This window comes from Vanacampus margaritifer, chromosome 13 (assembly GCF_051991255.1).
Source record: "Vanacampus margaritifer isolate UIUO_Vmar chromosome 13, RoL_Vmar_1.0, whole genome shotgun sequence".
In the NCBI taxonomy this organism is placed as follows: Eukaryota; Metazoa; Chordata; class Actinopteri; order Syngnathiformes; family Syngnathidae; genus Vanacampus; species Vanacampus margaritifer.
Genome location: NC_135444.1, coordinates 16,180,896 through 16,199,809, shown reverse-complemented (window position 1 = coordinate 16,199,809; position 18,914 = coordinate 16,180,896). Strand labels below are relative to the sequence as shown.

The 18,914-nt window shown below is 41.1% G+C and overlaps 1 protein-coding gene across 7 annotated transcripts in view; it reads left to right on the top strand.

Annotated features, from left to right (window-relative positions):
• The window catches only part of tle2a (TLE family member 2, transcriptional corepressor a), a 44,866-nt gene that overhangs the window by 13,958 nt on the left and 11,994 nt on the right, over positions 1-18,914 (top strand). For all 7 annotated transcript variants that reach the window (XM_077584104.1, XM_077584099.1, XM_077584103.1 and 4 more), the window contains exons 2-4: positions 4,705-4,865; positions 15,001-15,064; positions 18,333-18,377. In XM_077584104.1, the coding sequence (XP_077440230.1) occupies positions 15,062-15,064; positions 18,333-18,377 (48 nt within the window). In that variant the 5' untranslated portion in view covers positions 4,705-4,865; positions 15,001-15,061. The remainder of the gene's footprint in view (positions 1-4,704; positions 4,866-15,000; positions 15,065-18,332; positions 18,378-18,914) is intronic.

Sequence of the window (18,914 nt, the reverse complement as noted above, 5' to 3'; positions counted from 1 at the left end):
TTTTCAGTAAAATGGAAACAAATATTGGCGTGAAAATTTAAAAATATATATATATATATACAAATTGGTGTTTAATTTATTTAACAATTTTTCAGATTTGCAAGATGTTCATTTTTTTGTTCTTTAATTATAAAATACACATTTCTTTAAAAATTCTAACAAAAAGTTCAAGGAGTTCCGAGGGTCATCAGCACATCTTTAAAAACTTAAACTTAAAACTTAAATAAATAGCTCTGTATTAATTTCACCAATAAATAAAAAGTTTTCCCAAATTTGGAAATATCTGAATTTTTTTATATATGTATTTTTTTAGCTTATCTTTGTTATAATTTCAAACTATCATAAAAGGTGCAGATCATTCCCAGGGACTGAAAATTTAGCTCCCTGAGGTTAATACAGTTTTAAATAGATGTTTTGTCGGCCATCAAAATAATAATAATAAAAAAAAGAGGCAGATACCAATATTCGTCAAAGTGCCGAATAGATAATCGGCCTGCCTGGCCGATAATCAGTCAACCCTAATAATGGTAACTTTACAATTCGATGCTGTTTCTCCATCGCTTCTGAATGTCTTTGCATAAGTTGTCCAAGTTACAAAAAAGGAAAATGAAAACTAAATCATCAACTCTGTCATTTTTTTCAGAAAACCTAATCAAAAAAGTAGCCAAATACTGATTGTTTATCAATAGTTACATTACATGGATAGAATCAAGTTTGTATCATTTTAAGAGGGTGCCGATATGTAGAAAATCAACCAAAACTAGAATTGCCTTACACCAGGCAGATAACAGAGCCAAGCACACACTTTGCACAATATTTACCAAAAAAATGCTGTTGTCCAAGACGGATTCGGTACGCGAAGCATGTTTCAAAGCAAGGGGTGAGGAATGAAAATAACATCTGTGAGATTACATTCTTTTTTTTCGTACACTAAAACCTCTCCAACATGTCAAGGACACTCTCACTCTTCTCACTCAAGAGACAAACGTAGAAGTTCTTTAAATGAGCGTAAGAAAAAATGCTATACCTTCGCCCTCCGTGTATCCTCCCATGAAAAGGCCCAAGTGACTTTTCTCCTCTCCAGGTTAATTGGCCTGTGTGTGTGTGTGTGTGTGTTTTTGTGTCTGTATGCATCTCGGGTAGGGGATGTGTCGGACAGATTGAGAGCGGCTCGTTTCGTTAGTGCCTTTCTCAGTGTTTTTCCAACTTTCTGCGTCGCCATTCATCACCCCGTGTATCTTACATCTGTTATCTTCTCTCTATGCCTTTCTAGACCTCCTTCAAACTCTTTGGTGTGCGTTTTATCTGCATTTACATGGATGTATGTTAAGTTGTCATTTTGTAAGATAAGGTTTACTTACCACGCTGCTTCGTAGCACTGACAAATGAAGAAAATCTGAGATTTGCTGTTGGCCTTTTGGCAACTTCCCTTGCCAGTTTTCACCACGTCTTTAAATTACTTTTGGAAGTGCATCCAGTTGTTGGTAATGCCATTGTTGTGACATTTTTTTCCCTCCACTTGATATTAGTCTTCACTGTTGAATGACCTGGAAATGATTTTATCCCCTTCTCCTAACTGGTATCTTTGAACAATGAGATCCCTCCAAATCCCTTTTCACACTGCACTTAGTAGGGTGCAGCGTGCCGTCGACAAACCCAGCCATTGTGTTTGCGGTGAGGGATGGGCACCACGGAATGAAGCAATACTGGACAGTGCAGCTAGAGGACTTTTGCAAAACGCCTCAAATTGAAAAATGTTCTATGTCGAAAGCGGTGTTGTTGTGACGTCAAACAAGCACCCCCGATAGGAGAGGGGCTGCCTGTAATGTGGTGCCTTTTTGGCGGACTTATTTACAGGTAATTGTCTTGTTTGGGACACAATGATGACATGCGTGTTACCTTAAATTGTTAAATGATTCTCTTTTTTCGGCTTCTTGTTTTATCCTTAAATCGAGCAAAGCTAGGGCACAGAAGAGTTTTTCACTTTTACGACTTGCCTAAACCAGCAGTAAAAATCTCAGATTTTACTTGTAGCGTTGCTCAGTCGCACCTTCTAAATAGGATCACGTTGGCAACTGGGGCACCGTTGTCATTTGGTGCTGCCACGACTCTTTCACACTGAACAAGCGCAGTGTGAAAAGGGCTTAATGATGAATGGTGGCTTTTGCTGTAAGGTGTGACTGCAGCAATATTTAAAAAAACAACGCCTTAGAACATCAGAACTTCAGATGGTGACAAGTCTGTGCTAACTCCTGTTTAACACGAGTTTGAATATGATTGGTTAATTCTAAGTGGGGGGCGGGGGGGGGGAAATTATTTACTAAAACCTGGCATGTGAACAGGGGTGTGTAGACTTTGTATATCCACTGTATGTGTATGCTGTCATTGGCACGTTGTGCCGCTGTCATGTCGACATGCGAGTTAGATTTTTGCAGCTTTCATCCCCCCCCACCCCCAAGCTTCTACGTGCTTTTTGGCATCCCGGCTGAGTGATGTTGCCGTTAATTAAAGCTAATGTGTTGCTGATGTGCGCGACACTCAGATGTGAGAGGAACACGTTTTCAAAGGAGCCGTCGTCGCCGCCGCCGTCATTAGGAGTCTACTCGCCGTCGATATTCTCATGCTATAATGGGACGGAATACGACTTGAGTGTTTCTGGGCTTGATCGTCTATTGGCCACATCTAAAGGAGATTTGGCAGGGATGCTGACAGAGATCTCGTCATGTGACCGGACAAACATGTCTACTCGATGTTTCATGTTTCACAAGGACGCGAAGTACGTTGAACAAAATGGCCGGGATGGGGCGGGGCCTGGCAATGCAGATAAAGGCTGGAAAAGCTGCAGATAAAAGTGAGTGACCTCCAAGATCAACTTGAGGGAAAGTGTATAGTGTTGGGAAAGATGCATGTTGTTGTTAAATACAAGGTTTAATTGTGGAGTGCTGATGTAATTGATCAAAAATAATTTTGGAATTGATCTGCGCTTTGTTATGGAATGTAATAGGCTACATTTTAAAGGGCTCCAGGCAGCATTGATTTGTGCTACCAATTAATTTTCACCTCCATTGGTTTACATGCACCTTAAAGAGTTAGGCTATAAATGCATGTAATGCTTGTGACCAGACGTTCTAATGATGCGCTTTGGTGTAGGTTTTCACCATATCATGTAAATTCAGTTTAGTTAATTTCAACAATTAATTTTGTAAGTTTCCACAATAACCTGTGCACTCTATTCAGAGCAGTTTCAAGGTCAGTTTTTGTCTAGTTCCAAACATTTCTCCTTCTAAATCCATTCAACAATGAGAACGGATAATTATTTTCTCTCATGAAGTAGAGATGTTTTTTTTTTTTTGTGTGTGTGTGCAACTATTGATATTATTGAGTAATTATATGGTACTGAAATGTACACTTGTTTTTGGTGTCATTCTTTTATTTTTTGTAATTTCTTTGGATTTTTGCATGTATTTAATGTTAAGCATTTTCTTTAACTTTTTTTAATTTATTTTTTAGCTCTAAGCCTTAGGCTATTCATTTTTCATTTAAGTATTGAAGAGCATTGTTAGAATAAAATGGTATATTTTAAAGGGGAAGTCTACTAATAAAAAAAAATAAAAATGTTGCACGCATTCTGATTTGTTTGCGGAATATCAACTAAACGGCAAAATCCACCCATTTTTATCCATTTTTGGGGGCGGCTACTCTGTCACCTAATGTTGACTGATCCTGACATTGCAATTGCTCAAGGCTCAGGCATTGACCAATCATGGCTCACCTGTTTTCTGATTTTGGTCATGTGACATTCGCAAGCTAAGCCGTGATTGTTTGTGATCCCTGAGCGACTGTGATGTCATTTTCAGTCAACAGCAAGTGGCAAAATGGCCGCCCCCTGTGATGGATTTTGCTGCTTGATTCATATTCCATAAATGCAATATTAATCAGAATGCCATGTTTAGACTAGTGGGGCTGCATAGAAGATATGTAAAGATAATTTTTGGGTTGCTTGTTAGAATAAGATTTAATTGAGGAAAACCACATAAAATTTCTCAAATTTTAATAGACATAACCATTGCTCAGTGTGGAATTATTAGAATTTTCTCTCTCTCTCTATTTTTATCCATGATACTGTGCTTTAATAATCAAGTGCCAACTTCACTGTACTACTTGACCGCCTCGGAGCTTGAGAACTCTCCGTCCCCGTGGGCCAGTGAGCTCTGTGATGTTGACACAGAGTCAGATAGACGGACAGACGGGGAAGCCCCCGCCCCGCCACCCTCGCAGTCCGGCGCTCAGCCTTCTTTTGTCTGCTTGTCCTGCAGCATTACACTTATGCTTGTAGCCGCCTAATTGCTCTGGACCCCGCAGAGAAGGGAGCCAAAAGCACTGGGGGTTCCAAAGACTCCACGGCCCTTATGGGGTCCCCTCCCCACCTGCTGTGCTGTCTTTTTTTATCCTTTCCCCTTCTTGGACCTGCAATGAAACAATGAGTGCTCATTTGGCTAAGAATCTCATGCGCTCCATGCCCCGCCTTACCCTTTCTCAAGTCTTTGTGACCCATTCACATATGGCAGCGTCGGCTATGACACTTGATAACAGACCGCCCCCCCCCCCCCCCCGTCATGCGAATGCCACCATCATGCCTCATTGCCACCCCTTGTTGCGCCCGTGTCACATGTCAATACTCTTGTGCGTCTTTATTGTCCTCAGGCACCTCTGCAGCCACCCCCAGGGTCCTCGGCCTCCGTGGTGGCAGCGGCGGCAGCGGCGGCCGTGGCATCGGGGACCCCCCAGTCGCTGAAGCTGACGTACCCGGAGACCCTGGACCGCATCAAGGAGGAGTTCCAGTTCCTGCAGACGCAGTATCACAGGTGCATGTCAGGGATGGGAAGTGATAAGATTTTGAACGTTTCGATCCATTTCTTTGTTGATTCTCAATCTACCAGGTATGATTTTTTTCCCTCCCGCTAGATAATTTTCCAATACTAAAATTTCAGAATTGTTGTGCTAAAAAAAGTGACATCATCAGAAAAAATAAATGAATTACATGCTCCTATTTTATACAATGCAGTGCAATTTGTCTTTATTAAAAACACGTAACAAAAAATTAGCCCGTTCTTCACCATTGCATAGACTGTAGTGTACATACAGCACATACACACAAGCTACGGTGACTGTGTGTTGTTTATTGGGTGGTTTGTGTGCAGGAGTCTTTGAATGAGGGATTTTGGCTTAGCTGTGCCCCCCCCCCCCTTCCTCTTGGCACACCTTCATACCCCCCCGTCCCCCCTCACTCCCCCATTCTTATCCTCCTCTCATCCTGCTTTGATTTAGCTGGCCAGCATCCCATCCCCACCCTCTTTTTTTTTTTTTTTCTGTCCCACTTCAAACTTCTTTTGTACACTCTCCCATCTACAGTCCTCTAACCCCTGTGGCTACTGCAGCTTCCCTCAGAACGCTGAGTGTGAGTGTGAGTGTGTGTGTGTGTCGGGGTGTTCTTGTGCAGCTGTCTTTGCGAGTACTATGGTGCAATGAGTTGTGGCGGGGATGCTGTGAGAGGGCGGATTGTCTGATGTGTCCTTATTTGGAATGGGCCTAGTAATCCATTAGCCAATGAATTGATGGATAATTTTTGTTTCACTGAATTGAGCAATGATTGATTGGCAAAGGCACAAGCACTGTTGATGCGGTCTTACTATTTTGTGTTCTAAAATTAATAAAATAATGTAAATTTGACAATTAACAGTTGGACTAACAGATGGTTAATTGATCAACCTGTCACAATTCAGGGGCCACTTTCACCCGAATTTGATCTAAGGTGGGCCAGACCAGCATGTCTGTGGCCTATAGGTCAAAATGTGTCTTTTTTTGTTCTTCTTTTTTTGGTACAAGTATTTGATAAGTATGTGCTAAAAACATTCCCATTTGTTATTATTTTACTGCAGAGTAATCTAAAATTTGTAAATGTGTGCAATTGTTTGCGGTGGACAACATTTGCAAAAAGTTCGTTTGAGGGAAAAACGGCAGTTAATGTTCTGTCCTCACAGTCCAGATTGGATGCACTTTTGGGCCCACGGGCCGTATGTTTGACTCCCCTGTGTTAGACTCTATTGTCCATAGGTGCGAGTATGAATGCTTGGTTGTCGACCAGTCCCTGCCTTTTGCCCAGAAATTGGGATAGGCTCCAGTTAACCCCTAACCCTAATGAGGACAACAAACAAAAATAGATGGATGGAACCAGGGAGTCATAATGATTTTTTAAATGATGATTATTATTATTATTTTTTGTTGCATGCCTATATTATGCTAATGATAAGTCAACCTTCAGGTGATAATGTTTATTCTGTCTTATATTTTCCACTCTGTTGACAGAGAGACCCTGGAAGACTTTTTCCTGCATACAAATTTTACTCTCAGGTCTAAATGTCTTTTCCTTTTTCACAAATTTCATTTAGTCTCTTGGATGTGCGTACCGGTACTCACATTTACCCAAAGAAACAAAGGTGTAAGCTCAGGTTATGGCCACGTCTTAATGTAAAATACAAAAAATATTTGCGGGGAGTGGGTGAAGCACAAATCAAGGCATTCATTGCGAGTGAGTCACCCTGGTGTTGATTGCTCTCCTGGCACCATTTCAATGCCTCCCTCTTGTGTTACAAAACAACTGGAGTGGTGCCCTGGTGCCAAACACGTCTCTCTAAATACACAATAATTGAATAGAAGAGATTCGGATCGGGTGAGCTGCAAATTCTATCTTAAGCAGGCTGTTATATGATTTCCAGGAAAATGTGCAATGTGAAAACTTAAACCTGGTCTGACTTGAAGCATACTTGTGGCCAATCAACGTGGCAATAGTTTTGAGACAGGCAAATTCCTCATACTGATGGATTGGATGTTGAATCTGGCAGGTGGCTAGGAACCGGTTTCTTTGGCTCGCAGTGAAATAAAGCTCTTGATCCGTTTGACATCCGTGCCTTTATGTATGTGAATAATTTTTGCCCAAGTAGGATAGTCATGTATGATGTACGTTGAGCCCTTAGTTTAGGAGGGAGTTGTGGGGCGACGTAATCCGAATTTGTAGTCGAACAGGCATGGGTTCGCTGTATTTCGTTGGTTAGTGATGGACTCTGACAACTTGCGTACAAATTTGTGCGACATCGGCGCCATAGGAACACAAACCCTCATAAACCGAGAAACCCCTGTAGTTCCATTTTCAGAGCCGCTGCACACTGTAATCATCATTTTGTTGCACACACCAGTTTAAAATGTGATTAATTCGAATTAATTATAAAGTCCCAGTCTCAATTCTCAGCTTATCTTTTTGAAGCGGTTAGCACCTCCTAAAAGACACTTTAGTCATTTCCCAGTAGCAAAAGTTGATGTTTTGCTGATGTCATCATGACCACATATCCTCATGTAGTTTGCATGGAGGAGCGGCCTTGTGATGAAAGAAAAACACTTGTCGACTTCGTCACTGCCGGGGTGTTTGCCTGCAGACTCCAACGCACTGGGTGATGATGTGTGTGCTTAAAACACACACACACACGTGCAGGGCTCCCCAATTATCTGCGCACACAAATAGATGCCGCCTCGAAATAGCAGAGCTTACTTGTGTATTTTGGCCCGCCGACACGGTAGCTGGATTCCGATAGATGTTGGATTAGACAGCAGGAAAAAAGACGGAGGGGAAGGGATTAGCACTGATGAGCTACAACTGCGTGTGTGGCGGGTCGGTGTGTGTGTGTGTGTGTCGCGGCGGGCTACGTGCACAAATGCAAATGTTTGGCGGGTTTTTGGCGGCGTGGTAGGTATGTAGCGATGAGGAAGATTAGTAGGAGAGAGAACGGCTAATTAAAGTCTTTGGTGGGTCAGCAGCTCTGTTTTTTTGTGTGTGTGTGTGAGCTCATGTACGTTAACAAAACAGCCTGTAATCAACAGACTGAGGCAATGGCGCTTTAATTACTTCAATTCTTTCGACACACATTTGCATGCGCACACGCACGGCGAATGTTGGCGTGTGTGTGGTCTGCATAGAGGCTCTTCAGTCGCCACTAACATGCTACCACTCATGTTTCAAGCCCTTCTACTCTTCTTTGCGCGCGCACTAGACTGCTGTTAGAACAGACACAACGCACACACACACACACCCATGCCGCATAAGTGTGTCATGCGACCTTGACAATTGAAGCGAAAAAGGACCGGTGAGATTGGCGTCATGCAATAAAAGCTCTGTCCAGGGTTATGATTCACAATGCTAATTGAACTGGAGTCAGGAACAAAATGGACAAACCTGACTGTCAAAGGGCTTGTAAATACGATTGCAAAGTAAGGCCTGGCACACACGAGGATTTTTCTAATCGTATAAGATTTGGTTTATCGGACACTGACAGACAAGTGTTTTCGAAAAAGATCGGCGCAGAGAGCTTTGAAAAACGGTGTTGTCGTCGAGACTTGCCCCGGAAAATTCTTTTTGTTGTCTTTTAAACAAAAAAATGACATCACCTAGAACATATTGTGTTTGCCGGTGATTTCTTGTTGGTAAGTCTATGTTTTTGATTGGCTAAACTCTGTTCACATCACAGTTCATAGCGTCAATGACTTAGGGAGATGTCATCTTAGTCCACACGTGAAAATTTTGCTCAGAAATATTGAACACGCAACATTTAAGATAGTTGGTCTGACCTTTTATATCGGGACAGATTCACTCTCCACTTCAGAAAGAAATCTAATCTTATAAAACATTTCCTTTGACATCCTTTTACGGGCAAAACATTAATTGTCTTTGTATGTAATTGGCCTAAGTCATTAAAGCTGCGGTTATAGTTGACAATTGATGGTTGACTGCCAGTACGTGGCCGAGCAAAAAATGTGCATAGAATTGACAGCCATTGAAATGTATTGGTGTGGTGGTGGAGATAATTAAAAAAAAAAAGATTGGCCAAATAATTGCAGCAAGACCTATAAAACTCTTCTGGATGATACTCGCCTGTTTCCTCATCACTACATGTCTGCCACGTGCCTTTTTAAAGTCTAAATTGTTTAGTGTACAATGACACAAATGGAGACAAATTGACCATTCACTCACATTCACACCATCACTAAGTGGGAACTAAACCCGAAGTGTATGTGCTATAAAGTCAGCCAAACCAACCACTATACCATCAGGGATGCATAGCGAGGGAACAAATGGTCCAAAATTTATTTATTTATTTAGTCATGTATCTATGCCAGCAATGTATTGTGACAGGCAGAAGAATGAAATAGAAAAGGGTACTATTACAAACCTGTTTAGCCAACTGTTGACTTTCATACAACAAAATGTAGGTAATAACTTTGTGTTCAACTAAAGAAGTTCACATTTTACAGCAAGTCAGAGTAAGATGATTAGAGCTAGCAAAATTAATCGATTAATTGAGAAGTAATTTCAGCATATAAACAGTGATTGATCATTAATTTCTTTAGTCCTCCATGAAAGAAGACTGATAATCTGTTATTTGCAAACATCTGTTTTCGCTTTGGAAAACAATGAGCGAACCGATAACATAGCACAACATAATTACCCTGTCTTGCCAACCTAGAACATTTCATAAACAATAGACAAGGAAGGAAGACGAGACAATCTCCTACCCGCTCTGAAGCACACTCCGCAGAGTCCTCTTTTGTTAATAGGATGTTCCCTAGTTTACACAAATGTTGCTGCTCTAAAGGGGAGGGGGCTCACATAGCAGCAACCTTCGATTCTAAAAATAGTCGATAGTGACAGCACTAAAGATCATCATTATTTTATTATTATATACTTTTTTTTGGTCATTTGTTTGGTGGTCTTTCATTGTGAAACTCAAGTCCAGGATGTGCCTTGCCTCCGTCAAAGTTTGGGGAAACACCAGCGTACTGTATATGCACCGACCAGCACACACAAAGTGTGTAAACATTTGATGTAATCAACTCTCTATGGTGACATTGTGTTTGCGAGAGGGATGCTTCATGCTTTTTGTGCTTTTAGTTGTGCGCGTGTGTGGCCGAGCAATGAGCGCGATGACAGATGCAAGTTCGCTTGGCCTGCCGCTGTGCAACAACATCCATCCTTTTTTGTGTGTGTGTGTGTGTTGTACACACCCTTGAAAGATGATGAAAGTGTACACAAGCAAGTTGGGTGGGCTCCTATTCTGTGTGTGTGAGTGTGTGTGTGAGAGTGAGAGTGTGAGAGAGAGAGATGTTGGATTTTTTTTTCCACTGGATTTGCAAGGAACGGTTGATCAATACTTAATGAGATGTAAAGCGAACAGTCACAGCCCTGCAGGCCGGGAGCCTAAACGGTTCTAACGCGCGCGTGTGCGATTACGGTGATGTCACGATCAATAAGACTTAGTGGCGACTGATATCTTTTTTTAACCGCAAAGATGGTTTACATCCTTTTAAATGTGCCACTGAAACCATTTAAAAAGCGTTTAAGTAGTAGCGTCGCCAAAGCATCCGTCAAGCTAAACCTACCAGTGAAATCATTTCCATAATTATAACGTGAAACGAGATGATGCTTATTTGTAAATCAACATCTTTGTGTCGTTGCCAGGTGACAATTCATAGACCTAATTGAGAATGATTTATTGAAGAGACTAAACATTAGTTAAAGGGCTATCCATATTTAAGTCATTACTCACTTGGGGAACCTCCCAAAGCCTCTCCACAGTAGAGGAGCGTGTTTATTTCAAAATCACATTTTATGACAGGGGGGCTTTTTTTTTTTTTGCCTGCGTTTGTAGGACGAGGCTGCAAATTGTTGTAATTGTGCGTCAACAAAATGATAAAGGACACAAAGGCGAAATAAGAGTGGATCACAGCAGGCGTTGCTTCCTTTTTGTGCGGCTGGTTGTTGATTTGAATCGTTTTGTTTTTAGAAGCAATCGAGGCCAAATTGATTGTGCTGCTTGGCTGCAACCAGCGTGTCTTGGAAAATGAACCACCTGAAAAATGGCATGGACGTTGTTGCTGCTTTTGAAAAATCCAAGCAAATGAAAATGAAAGTAAGGAAAAACAAAAGGCTGGAGATTTGAAATAACACCTGGGACATTTCTTAAAGTGCAGCATCTTAATTAGATGCTTGAGGCCGCTTCCCTTTGACCCTCTTTGTGTGTGCGTGTTCACCCAGCAGGTTTGTGCCTATGCGTGGGTGCGTGTTGCCTAATAAATGCAGCGTTTTGGCTAATGTATACAGCTTTACACGCTTCTTTGCTTTGAGTGATGTGTGTGCGCGCGCGAGTGTGTTCATCAGCAATGCGACACAGACACAGCTGTCTGAAAAAGCGACAGGCTGCAGATTTGTAGCACATTCAGCTGATCACCTTATCTTCTGTCACCGCCAGGGAAAGATTTGACACACGTACACACGTTTCCCCCTTTCATGCTTCTGTCCTCCCACCGTCTCTAAATGGCACCCAGCTAAAGCCTAATTATGACAGCCAATCACTCCCCACTTCCTGCCCACCACTCTCCTCCACTTTCCTTCCTTCCTTTTTCTTCCCGTGCGACCCTTCCTGCTGCTCTCGCATAATAATGAGCACGTTTTCAACCTTGAAGGCCGTTATTTGGATTGGAACAACATGAAGTATACTGTACGTGTGTGGCTATAATCAAATGCACATCATACAAATGAAGAAAGGTCATTTGAACATCACAAAAAACACAGACAGTATTAAGGTCTTAAAACTGATTTTTTTGGGGTGAAAATTAATGCCTTAATTATCCTTAAAAGTTGCACTTAATCTTGTAATCTGACAGTTTTAAAGATGCCACATTGTTTCCAAAAACGAATAACTTAAATCGATCTTGAATTATTATTATTATTATTTTTAATGGTGATAAGGTGGGACAGCAGTGTGGACTAGTGGTTAAAACACCTGACTCACAGGTTTGAATCTTGGCCTTCCTGTGTGTGTTTTTTTGGGCGGGGGGTACGCCAAGTTCCTTCTACGTTCCTAAAACATGCATGTTAGGTTAATTAAAAATTAATATTTTCTCATTAAAATGTGCAAGAACAGCTCCTTTCAAATGGACCTTTTGGCAGAGAATTTTCATCCCTTGTTACACAGTCTTCATGTTTTGTGAAATCGTTTGTCAACGAGTGAGAGGTACGATGGACCGGTCAAGTTTGAATGTAAACAAGCAACTGCCGTTTCATTCCGTTGGGAAATAACACAAATACAGAAGGAACGTTGTCATTCCTCTGTCCCATTTAGTCCTCTCTCACCTCACTTTACCGTATTTTATTATTCCATAACTAATATACATTAGTTTATTTTGAATAAAGGCTGCTAAGATTTCAACCCTTACATTTTTTTGGAGTTGTGGATGGAAAACAAGTCCAGCAAAAAAAAAATAAAAAATACATTTAAAAAATGGAAATAACTGACACCACTAACAAAAATGTTAATAACTTATGTTATTAGTTTAAACTGTAAATATCCCACAACTGGCACTTTACAATCTTCTTCTTTTTCTTTTTTATTATAAAGGATTTTCAATTCATGAAGAGGCGGCTGAGGTCGTAGTCCAGTGCATGTTCATCTTCTGGTCATCTTCAAACTTTTCAGTGTTTATTTTTCTCTGTCAAAGCAAGAACCCTATTGATTTTTTTTAATGTATCCAGCACAAGAGGATGAGGTAGCTGGTGTACACACACACACACACACACACACACACTGCACACTTGAGCCGAGAGAGGCAATTGCACTGTAATAAAATCTATAAGGTGAAGGGGGTGGCATTGGAGGGCTTTAATCCTTACTCCCCTCCACCTTTTGGCCGCCACCGCCTCTTCTTTCTTGTGCCGCTTGGCTCCCTCACTTCCCTTGTTCCCTTTCTCCTCCACATGCTGGCAATGATAAATGAGTCAATTATGTGCGTGTGTGTGTGTGCGTGCGCGCGTGCGCGTAAAAAGGGAGCTGATGGGACTGTTATTACCTGTTGCGGCCCGGGAGGGTAATGTTGCCGTATTAATCATATTCTAATTTTCTTCCGCCACGCAACCCGCCCACAAGACACACATCATCAACACGCGTGCACGCGCACGCACGCACGCACATACACTTTGCCCACCGCCGCTCCCCCCTATCAATCTATTTGCTGCCTGCAAACAAATCAGCGTAAACAGGGCCCAAAATACTGCCTCTCCGGGGACCAGGGAGGCTGCTGCAACACGAACACAGAAGAGCATTACGTGCGTGTGTCAGTTTGCAAATCTGGCCAAAAGCATTATCCAATTTTAGGGGACAGGAGGGACCTGTTGGCCCGTGTGCTGAGAACGACACACAGAGATATGGGACACAAGGGAGAGGTGTTTGGCCGCCTCATCTGTGGTGTGTGCGTGTGTCTCTTCCATTCAGGGGCACACGTTCAACAGAAGCGTGGTAATTAGAGACATGGCCATATTTGTAGCCTTTTTTAGAGGGGGGTGGCAATGCCGATTTGATTTGGTTCTCTAAATTACATGATATAGGCTAGGGCTGCACAAAATGTCGAAAAAATATCAATATCACGATATTGGCCCATGCAATATGCAAATCGCAAAGACATGCAATAAGTTTCATATGGAATTTTATGCTTTTATCTGAATTTGACCAGTCAGCCGCCCACTAAAATGTTCATCGCCATCCAATAGTTGAAAATGATCTCGAGGTAATGACAATTAACTATGAACATATTGAGTTTGCTTAATTTGCTGCTTGAATTTTTTTTTATTCTTTCATTAGATAAAAAAAAAAGAATGAAATATCGCAATATCTATCGCTATATCGAGCAAGTGTATTGCACATTGCATGATTTTTTTCCAATCTCGTGCAGCCCTAATACATCTTGTACAAGGGATTGTTATATTTATGCTATGTACATAAATGAGTTTACAAGAAAAAAGTATGAATGAACTTAAAAAATGTATTCTCTAGTGAAGTCTCCTTTATAGAAAAGGTGATCTTTTTTAAGAGTCATTTGTTTCGTGAAAAACTTCAATATCATTTATTTTTATTCTTTTTCTTTCTGAGAAAATTTTTAGCAAATTTTAAAATATCTAGAAGAAAATTCATATTCAGGATTTTTTTTTATTAGTTAAAGTTATCATTTAGAAAGTCTGTTTTAATAATTATTTTTAATCACTATAAGGGCCCATTCAAAGTGACATAACATGTACAATATTAAACAAAGTTGTTTGTTCAAAACAAGGTTTTCTTGAGCATGGCATAATTTCCACCCCAAACTTAACAATGCTGACATTTTAATGTCCAACTATATATTTTTTTATGTCTTGCCATTTCACATTTCACTTAAGTGCAGCCTGTAACACAATTCAGTTATCTCGGTTCTCGGTTCGAACACTATGGGTACTATGTAACTAGCAGTATGTAGACGAGGAACGGAGAATAGGAGATGAAGAAGAACAGCATGATTTAAAGGAGTAAGAATTCAGATGGAACGTTTTTATAAATCTTAACTTTTCAGGGTTGATTTATTTATCTATTTATATATTTATTAAATTACATGACATAATATTATTAAATTACCTTTTAAAGTGCTATATCGCCACATGATTGACATAGCTCCTACCGGAACGTATGTTAGGTATGTTACGTTTACAGACCTCCTAAATAGTGGTGCTTTTTTCTTTTTCAATGCATTCATTATAAGTGGCTGGCAAAGAAAAAACAAGCATTTAAGGACAAATAGGTCATCTCGAACCAAGAAAAGAGAGCGACACCTTGCCTGGACGCCAAAGATCGAAGTGCGACTTGTCTATTTCTCCTCTGCTACGAGGTGCTAATGGCCTGTCATCACCTCGCCCTTAACCCCCCCCCTTCCCCAACCATCCCTTCAGTGTTTGTGTTACACGACGAAAGGGCAAGACACACCTTTGTCGCCAACCGAGATGTGCAGTTTGTTTTTATTTGGAGTAATATCCCAACTTTGAGATGTTAACAGCTGCTTTCCCTTCTGCCCTTCTGTCGTTTCGTCCCATTGCAGTTTGAAGCTGGAATGTGAGAAACTGGCCACCGAGAAGACGGAGATCCAGAGACACTACGTTATGGTGAGCCAAGTCGTCTGGGTCCTTTTCATCTGCTAACAGCTGCTAAACACCCACCGGGAACCACACGCAAGACCACACACACATTCATGCACACACACGTGTTCTATTGGGGAGTAAACAACATGGGTGTGCGTCTGCGACGCGGACTTCTGGGCTAAACAAACCGTGTGCTTTTATCCTACCTTTCTAAAGGCTGATATCCAGTAAGCGTTTGCGGAGCTTCATCAAACGCGCTCCTCCAGATTTCCCTTTGTGCTCACCGAGAATTTTTAGTTGAGTGGTTAAATAGTTTTTCAAAAGACACCAATTTATCACTCAATTAAATTTGTAATTAACTGCGAGCCAAAGTATCGCCGTTCCATTTCAGTTAAATACCCACGTCATATCTTTCCAACGCCGTTGATGTGAAAATTATCATTTACTTGGGACAAAAATCTTTGTTCATCTATCTATGCCAGCGACCTATAGTGACAGGCACTCAGAAGGCCTGATTAATCGATGAGGCAAATTGGAACAGCTTTACTTGTTTCTGGATTTAACTTTTTCACTGAAGCAATTCCCTTCACTCCCGGCTGTTTTACTGAATTTTGACTGATTTTGCAAGGCCCACAGAATATTTTGTTCTATTGCTATAAAAACATGGAACCTACCAAAAGAAAGATTAGAGTCTCTTCTTTCATCGGGAAAAAAAAGTACATTTGTATCTGTTTCCGTTTTGCAGCAATTAGCATTAGAATATAGCTAAGTTTAATCATTATTCACAAATGTATTTAGAACTGTAAGTAAATGAGCTTTTTTTTTCAACATGGCCCTGGTTGATCTCTTTTGATATGCTGCCACCTGCTGGCCGTTTTTGTAATAACTACCATTTCTTCAACTGTTCTTTGCAGTCGAGAGGCTGCATCAAACCCTTGTGTATGCTCTAGCATTAAAAACAAACAAACATAAAAAACGTATAAATAAGTGTTTGGGACACTTAAAACATTTAAAATTGAACATATATATATACGTTTTTGGGGGCAAATGAGTTAATGTGCGTCTCCACTTGGCTGCGCTGCGGCGGTACCATTAGCGTAACGTCCTGTGAAAATTTGGGTCCGTTCAGTCAGCGGGAATTCTGCCTGCCATCTGAACCGCTCGACACCGCAGCTGAACCAGTGCCGGCTGCCAAGAACCCACTTGGGCCTTGCCAAGAAAAGAAAAAAACGCTATGTGGCATTCCTGGCACTGAGCTGGGAATTGTGTGGGGGTGGAGGGGAAGAGGGTTGAAGTTTTGGCTCTGGCTAAGAAAAGGCGTGGGGGAGGTTTGGGGGGTAGGCGAGGTCTCCTCTCCTGGCGGCTGATTTGGGGGGAGTTTGGCTGTTGCTAAGCAACAGGCGAAACTTGGCACACCAACTGTCAAGTGGAGCTGCCAGCTGCCAGGAAAGGCATCTTTTATGGAGGCACAGACAAACAGCAACACATTCACATACACACCTGCATGCACGCACACACACTCACACTGTGCCAAGAAAGATGTCTGCAGAGAGACAACCCCTGCCCATCTCCTCTCCTCCCATCCTGCCAGAGTGTTCTGGCGCTGCAACTTGCCAATCTCCTCTCTGAAAAGCAAATGTCAGCCTGTCACTTTGCGAGCCATCCGACTTGAAAATGCTTTCCTTTTCTGTCCAGAGAGAGAGAGAGAGAGAGAGAGGGCGAGAGAGAGGGAGAGAGAGGGAGAGAGAGAGGACCACCTGCCTCCCATTGGCTCTCCACTCTCTTCTGTGCTCGTCTTAGAGTCAAAAGGTTCAAATAGCTCAAATTAGACGTGATTATTGCAGCGGTCCGACAATATTCCATCCTCGCCCGGGCTCACTTTGAGGCCTCGCAGACGCCCTTCAGCTTCGTTTTCGAGTGCTGATGACTTTCAGTGTCCAAGGTGATATTACAGACTGCAGTCATCTTTAAAAAAAAAAAAAAAAAAAAAAAAAAAAAAAAAAGAAGCAGAAATTGTAGAATCAAGGTTCTAGATAAGAGTAAAGTCATATTGTGGCACCAGTTTTGGATCTGTTCAGTGTATACTCATTGTAATCTCATCATTATATGCCTCTGCCCCACCTGATGATATCACAAGTTTATTATAATGAAGTAAGACGTTTGAAAATATCTGCTTTTACTTCGGGCAAAACAATGATCAACATTTTTGCCAATTATCTGACTAATGTTATGGATCAAACCAGGAAGTGAATCATCATCAATGTATGTGTGCATGTTTTCATAAATAAAATAGATTTTTTTTTTTTATAAATACAATTAATTCATCAGTTAATCAAAAATTTGAATCTACAGATTAATCGATTTTTTTATTATTATTATTTTTTTTAATATGATCAATACTTGAACATAACTCTGATGAAATGATGTTAAACTTGTACCCCCACTTCCAAAACCTGTTTGGTAGCACTAGCAAAATGTACTATTTTTGTAATGTTTAGGGAAATAACTTTTTTACATTGGACACAGGTGTTTATTTTTCAACAATGCATAGAATATTTGACAAATGACTAAACATAAATAGAAATAAACAATTGAATTTTTCTCAATAAAATCCCAATTATTTCTTGGGAAACTTGTAACTTCTTCTCTGCTCTTTTCAACTTTGTTGAAGCAACGTCAGAGCGGAAATGTGCTGATGTTTGCCATGTTATCAGGCTTGGTAGCAAGTTAATAGTATTTATAAGTGCCCCCCCCCCTCACCCTTTTACAACAGTCGTGTATAAATATGAACACTATATAACAAAATAAAGCAACAGAGCCGCTATCAAAAGAAAACAGTGGTATTAATGTGACAATATGTTTATTATTAGAGCCAGAGCACCAGACGGTGTCTATGCCCTATTGGAATTGTTTATTTTTAGTCTTCTGGAGAATGATTCGCCTTTTTCAGGGCCTCAACATGCCAGAAAGCTCACCAAATTACAAGCACATGTGAAAATGGTGAAAAATGCATGTTTCTGTAAGCGGCGCTCCAAAAAGTCACTCACTACTGCCCCATTTAAATAAAATTAATTAATTAATTAAAAACCTCCAGACACCACTTTGGATTAAAGCCACTATTTCTAATTCTTACAAAGCGAAGTCGGTTCAATGAATACCTCCGTGACACTTTTCACTCATAACAGGACTTTATAGTGGCAGGCAAGTTGCATTGATTTGAAATCAATAATCCATCTTTGGAGAGGCGCTAATATCCTTCGTGTGATTAACGGCTTGTTTGTGTGTGTTGCAGTATTACGAGATGTCCTACGGCCTTAACATCGAAATGCACAAACAGGTGAGAAACATCTCACACTTCTTCTTTCTCATTCTCGAATCTCATTTTCTACTTTTTCCCTCCCCGCCGTTATAATGTCAGTCCTTCCTCAAATATCCAGCGAGGTGTTTAAATAGGATCCCCACGCGCAATTCAGTCCTACACTAGATGAGAAATGTATTTTTTTTTCTTATCATCTGTCACGACGACTCCTTTCATTTCTTTTGTCTTGATCTTCTCTTCTTTTAATTCTCCATTTCTTCTGCAACCTGCGTCTCTTTTGATTTCCTCTTTATCTTCACTTCCCTTCGTCTTCCTCGCAGACGGTCCATGCTGGATTTCACTTTAAATCAGGTCACTGCCTTCCTGCTGTCTACTCGTGCTCTCTCTCCATTCGTTTCACCATCTCAATCGTTTCACTTTTGACTTGTCACAGAATTCCGCCCCCCCCCCCCACTCTTCGATTTTCCTCCCCCGCCTCTCTCCCCTTTCTCCGTCTATTTCTCCTCGCCCTCCCACATCCTCGCCTCATTGTCACACTTCCACGCCACCCAATCC